General features: G+C 34.4%; 1 protein-coding gene across 3 annotated transcripts in view; it reads right to left on the bottom strand.

Annotated features, from left to right (window-relative positions):
• Positions 1 to 3,124: 3,124 nt before the first annotated feature.
• Positions 3,125 to 6,888, bottom strand: part of LOC106976714 (cytochrome P450 20A1) — a 74,145-nt gene continuing 70,381 nt past the window's right edge. For all 3 annotated transcript variants that reach the window (XM_015074155.3, XM_053215599.1, XM_053215600.1), the window contains 2 exons: positions 3,668 to 3,757; positions 3,125 to 3,504 (listed from right to left, as the gene is read on the bottom strand). In XM_015074155.3, the coding sequence (XP_014929641.2) occupies positions 3,354 to 3,504; positions 3,668 to 3,757 (241 nt within the window). In that variant the 3' untranslated portion in view covers positions 3,125 to 3,353. The remainder of the gene's footprint in view (positions 3,505 to 3,667; positions 3,758 to 6,888) is intronic.

Below are 6,888 nucleotides of genomic sequence, written 5' to 3'. Positions count from 1 at the left end.
TCTTTGGATAAAAGAGTAATTTCATTTCTTAAATGCTCCTTGTAACACCTAGACTTCTATGACTTTAGCAACTCAGATGTACAAATATATAAATTACTGTTTTGATAAATGGATGAGGAAGTAAAGCCATTTTTAAAGCTGAAAAGAATAACAATACCTGCAAAGGGAAAGAGGGGGGAAAAAGAATGACAAAAATCTGTGCTTACATTCTGAGTGAGAAGAATATGAATGTTCCAGCTGTAGAAAACATTATTGGTTCATAATATATTACATGAAGAGAACATTATGTATAACAAGTCTATAAAAAGTATATGTGGATACAAAAGAACAGAAGCATCTACCTCAGAAGCTTAATACTGGCTTACTTCAAGTAGTGGGACTATATAGGTGACTAAGTTTGTTATTTTTGTTTCTGTATTTCCAAGATTTTTCTACAGTAAACTTATATAATTTTCATAACAAAAATAGAACATTTTGTTTTTAAAATATGTAATATTTTAAGAAGACAAACACATTTTTACATAGGGTCTATAAATAAGATAGAATCTACTTATATAAAAAAAATGGGACTGCACATTTGTGGGCCAGATATAACAGTATGTGAGTTTTTCATTTCTCCCATGCACAGAATTAATTGTCTTGAATTTTATTAGCACAAAGTGTGGAAGAATCCTTTCTTTCCATAAAAAATGTGTGTTGTGCTGGTGTTTTTAACAATAAACTTATCAACATTTGAAAAGAATGCAGATAAGGGGCGCCTGGGTGGCTCAGTCGGTTAAGCGTCCGACTTCAGCTCAGGTCACGATCTCACGGTCCTTGAGTTGGAGCCCCACATCCGGCTCTGGGCTGATGGCTCAGAGCCTGGAGGCTGTTTCCGATTCTGTGTCTCCCTCTCTCTCTGCCCCTCCCCCGTTCATGCTCTGTCTCTCTCTGTCTCAAAAATAAGTAAACATTAAAAAACAAAATTAAAAAAAAAAAAAAGAATGCAGATCAAAATCAGGTAATAAATAGTTTTAAAAAATCCAAAAAGCTACAAAATTTGAGTCCTGCTTAGTGTCATGCTACTAGCCATGAGTAACACTGAGGCTACTATAATTTCAGTCTTTGATAAATACAAAGGGTCAAGTAAGAACAGTGAATGGATAACTTATTTCATACATAATTAACAATATTTTTATTTTAAAAAAATCCTCTAGAAGATAATTTATTTGTAATGTTTTAAGTTAGCCATATAACCATGGATAAAAATGTGCTTATTCAGCTGATTCTTTTATTTTCATCGATTCAAACCAGTAGTAATTATACATCGGCTTGTATATTGGCAATATACCAATTCCTTGACCCTTTGGCTCAACTACTCTGTTTTTGCCTTGATGATTGCTGATCAGGTCTCACTTGCTTTAAAATACAACTTACCTCAAACTGATTTTACTGCCACTTGGTTTACGTATCAATTGCCTACTCTAACTTTCCACTGCCAGTTTCCAAACCAATCAAGGTACTGGGATAACAAAGGAAAATATGGATACACACAAAACCATAGAAAATGATAGGTGGGAACTTAACAGTGTGCCTTTTTGGAAACAACATGATGCTGGAAACTAAGAATACATTTCACTTAAAGTTTTAGAATTTAAATTATTCCATAAATTAGATATTTTTGGCAGAAATAAAAGCTGCATCTAATTACTTAAATTCTATCTTAACCACTCCTAGCTAGTTCTAAAATGTTGGCAATCTGACCATAAACACAGCATAAAATAACTCAATAACTAGGGTACAATCTTGAAACTAAAATTACAAGTGGAATTCAGCAGTGTCAAAAATAAACCCATTTGCAAATAGTTATCATTTTTCTTCCTTTCCTCTCTATCTGCACTTGCCATATTTCCTTCAGTTGTTGTCTTAAAAGAATTCTCAAGAACAATGTAACCAGAAAAGGTGGACAAAACTATAATGCTATCAATAAAACAGTATTAAATATAAAACTTATCAGTGTAAATAAGTAAAATTTTGAAAGATACTTAAAGTGTTTTTAAAATAGCCCCCAAATTCCTTTACTTACTAGTGAGACTAACCCTTTTTTCTAAAATTTTAATAGCTATTTCCTCCTCTAAGAATAGTTTATTCATGTCTTTTGATCATTTTTCTATTATGTTTTCTTGTCAATCTGGAAGAGCTATTTATATATCATATGGATATTATCCCTATCAGATGTTTTACAAATTATTTTCATCCATGTTTTGTTTTTTTTTTAATTTGGTTTTGTTTTCTTGGTTAGTGCTCTCTCATTTCCTAATCATTGAAGTTCATTATATTTAGTACATGACATAATAACAACAAAGTAGAATTCAGTTGTTTCCACAAATGAGAATTGGTGAAGTAATATAGTGCCAGTAACACTTCCAGCCAAACAAAAGAAAAGACAAGCCTCAATCTTAGTTTGTCCCTTAGGAGAGGCACTTCAAAAACACATTCAAAAACAATGGTAGTAGTTTCCAAATGATTTAGAACTGCTCAAAATGATGATCCTTGTATAAGTCATGAAATGAACAGTATTGTCTGGGGAGGTATAAAAATAAGCAAATACAAGGTAGGTTACTCAAACCTACTAATAACGACTAAACACAAACTAATTTATACTCAGAAAATAAAAATCTTAACCCAAGAAATAACATAATGGGAAGTTCTTATTTTCCCCCATTAAAATGATTTACTGGAAGTATGAAAAGAAGTTAGGATTATGTTTCCCTTTTATAAATATTTAGAAAACATGACTTGCCAAAGTGTGCAAAAATAATGTCTCTCTTCAAGAATATTAGAGATTTAAAAAAAGAGCATTAGAGATCAAAGAAAAATAATATGAAGATAATGGCATAGAAAGTGATAAAACAGGGGCACCTGGGTGGCGCAGTCGGTTAAGCGTCCGACTTTAGCCAGGTCACGATCTCGCGGTCCGGGAGTTCGAGCCCCGTGTCGGGCTCTGGGCTGATGGCTCAGAGCCTGGAGCCTGTTTCCGATTCTGTGTCTCCCTCTCTCTCTCTGCCCCTCCCCCGTTCATGCTCTGTCTCTCTGTCCCCAAAATAAATAAATGTTGAAAAAACAAAATTTAAATAAAAGAAAGTGATAAAACAAAAAAGCAGAGAGCTTCCCATTAAAATTATCATTATATTGATATAATAAGAATCAATGTATATCATGAATTAAGAAAATCTGATATACAAAAATCCAAATTTACATAATGAAGTACTAGTATGTATTTATATTCCACAGTATTACTTAGTTTATAAAAGGATTTAATACAGATTTTTCTAAACCATCATTTCCCTCCAGAAAGCTGAATGTATAAAATTTTAGTATCTCTTTGAGACAGTGATCCAAGCTTCTTCCTTGGATGATGTTACCAGTTCATACTTAGTTTCAATAACTTGTCCCTCCACAGAAAGTAGGTGTAGCCTTCTCACCAATACACTCAGAAGTACTGTGGTCACCATATATGCAAACCTAGACAGGAAGAATGTCAACCAATTACTAAAGATGAACAATTACATTTTTATATAATTATACATAATTATATAGGTTGCTTATTCTCCTCAGCAGTAATCATCAAAATTCTAAGTATAAAATTTAGCATCTTTCCTTTTACTTTCCTTTCTCTATCACCCACCTCAACTCTGGGCATTCCTGTGTGCCTGAGAATCCAAGCAAGGAGAAAGTTTTCATTACTGATTTGTCATCAAACCGGTCTGGATCAAATCTAAAAAGAAGATTTGGGCAGATCAAAACAGCTCCACTGGCATCTTACTTATCTGTACTATAAAAACATAGATAGGTATCTAACAAAGTCTGAAAAATGTTAAAAATAAAAACTGCTGTCAAAATTGTATTTCAATTTCACCTATTATGTTCTCAAACTATTAAACATATATTGAGTCTTTTTCTGCTTAATTTATTATTTCTACACAATAGATACAAAATACATTTCTCTGGAATCAGCAAGGGATGAAAGTGTAACTGGCTGTACATCATTTTATGAGATATAAGGCTAAATCATACAAAATCACATAATGAATTATTTAAATTTAAGAGCATTAAAAACATCTGTTACATAAGACCATCTCATCAAAATGTGAAGCATCGTACATTGTACGATGATCTCACGGTTGAGAGATTTAGACCCAAATCAGGCTCCTCGCTGACAGTGCAGAGACTGCTTGTGTTTCTCTCTCTCCCTCTCTCTCTCTGCCCCTCCTCTACTTTCTCTCTCTCTTAAAACAAAATAAAACAAAACAAAACAAAACACACAAGTGTTAAAAGATCTAAACCACGGGTGCTTAGCTGTTCAGCTGGTAGAGCATGGGACTCTTGATCTTGGGGCTGTGAATTCCAGCCCCACGGTGGGTGTTGAGACTACTTAAAAATAAATAGAGAAATAAAAGACCTAAACCATACTGTGGGAAAAAAATAATTCTGCTTTCATTTTCTTTTAAAAAAGTGTAAATTATGTTTCACTATTGGAATATACCAGACTTACATTACAGTCCATGTAACAATTATATCAAATTAAATCGGCTTTTCCTTTTTTTTTTAAGTTTATTTACTTATTTTGAGAGAGACCACGAGAGGGGAGAGGCAAAAAGAGAGGGGAGGGAGAATCCCAAGCAGGTTTTGTTTTGTCAGTGTAGAGCCCAATGTGGGGCTCAATCTCATGAACCATGAGATCATGACCTGAGCCAAAATCAACAGTCCAACGCTTAACCGACTAAGCCACCCAGGCACCCCTCCTTTTTTTGTTTTTTTTTTAAGTTTTTATTTATTTAAATAATCTCTGGGGTGCCTGGCTGGCTCAGTTGGTGGAGCATGCAATTCTTGACCTCAATGTTGTGAGTTTAAGTTCCATGTTGCATATAGATCTTACTTAAAACAAAATAAATAAAATAAAAAATTTATAATTAAGTAATCTCTACACCCAAGGTGAGGCTCGAACTCGTGACCCTAAGATCAAGAATCACATGTTCTTCAGACTGAGCCAGGCAGGCACCCCAATTAGCTTTACCTTTTATAAACTATCTTAAAAACTGAGACCCTAAATTTTTACCTGAAGGTATCTACATGTTTTTATTTTTTAAATTATTTTATTTTTTATTTTTATTTTATTTTTTTTAAATACCCGGTTTCTATTTATTTTTCCCCTCTAATGTTTATTTATTTATTTTTAAGAGAGGCAGAGCACAATTCGGGGGGAGGCAGACACAGAATCTGAAGCAGGCTCTAGGCTCCGAGCTGTAAGCACAGAGCCCAAGACCAGGCTCAAACCCATGAAGTGTAAGATCATGATCTGAGCTGAAGTTGAACACTCAAACAACTGAGCCACCCATGCACCCCCTGTTTTTAATTTTGAGAGAGAGAGAGAGAGAGAGAGAGAGAGAGCGAGCGCGCACACATGAGTAGGGAAAAGGGGCAGGGAGAAAGAATCTTAAGCAGGCTCCATGCTCAGCATAGAGCCCAACATGGGGCTCAATCCCACGATCCCAGGATCATGACTTGGGCTGAAATCAAGAGTCAGATGCTCAAATGACTGAGCCACCCAGGTACCTCTATGTGTTCTCAGATTTTAAAAAAGAATCAAACTTGATTTTTCCAATTACTTTATAAAACACCTCACAATTTTTACGATTAAGAATAAAATGAAATCCAAACTAAAAACAGTTTAATCCTAAATACTGAGGGATTTTGGTTTTTTTAGCTTTCAGTATATTTGACAAATGTTATGTATTTAAAGTATACAATATGATCTGATATATGTACACCTTTTGAAAGAATTCCCACCCTTAAGTTAATTAGCACACCCCCCACAATACAGAGTTACTATTTTGTGTCTGTGTGGGGAGAACACTTAATTTCTACTATCTTAGCAAATCTCAATGACACTATACAGTATTATCAAACATGGTCATCACATTATACAGGAGATCCACAGACCTTACTCATCTTATAACTGAAAGTTTGTACCCTTTTACCAGCAGCTCTCTTTCCCCTACCACTACCTGCAGTCCCTGGAAAGGACCATTCTACTCTCTGCTTCTATGTGTTTGACCTTCCCCCTCGCCCCCCTCCATATTACACAAGTGCTACAATGCAGTTCTCTGTCTGGCTCATTTCACTTAGTATTATGCCCTCCAGGTTCATCCATGTTGCACAAGTAGCAGGATTTGCTTCTTTTTTAGGGCTCAATAATATTCTACTCTATCTATATAGGTATATATAGAGAGAGGAATATATCTACATATATATATCTATATATAGACATACAGATATATAGATAGAGTGGACTATTCACTTCTTTATCCATTTACCCACTGACAGACACTTAGGTCATTTTCATACTTGTAAATAATACTGCGATATACGTAAGTACAGATATCTCAAGATGACAACACCATTTCTTTTGAATATATATGCAGCAAGTGGCACTTCTGGATGATATGGTAGTTTTATTTTTAATTTCTTGAAGAATATCCATACTATTTTCCACTGTGGTTGTAGCAATTTACATTCACACCAACAGTATACAAGGCTTCCCTTTTATCCACATCCTTGCCAGCATTTGTCATCTCTTATCTTTTTGAATCTCAACATATGTGAGATGATCTCTCACTGTGGTATATATTTGCATTTTTCTGATGAGTGATGTTAAGCACCTTTTCATGTACCTCTCAGCCATTTGCATGTCTTCTTTGGAAAAATGTCTATTTGGGTCCTTTGCCCATTTTTAAAATTGGGTTATTCTTTTTCAGCTATTGAATTGTATGACTTCCTTAAATAGTTTTATTAAGCCAATATTGGATGTGTGGTTTGCAAATACTTTCTCCTACTCCATAAGTTACC

This window comes from Acinonyx jubatus, chromosome C1, assembly GCF_027475565.1.
Source record: "Acinonyx jubatus isolate Ajub_Pintada_27869175 chromosome C1, VMU_Ajub_asm_v1.0, whole genome shotgun sequence".
Lineage (NCBI taxonomy): Eukaryota > Metazoa > Chordata > Mammalia > Carnivora > Felidae > Acinonyx > Acinonyx jubatus.
Note: the sequence above shows the minus strand (reverse complement) of the source record. Positions and strands in the feature narration are given on the sequence as shown.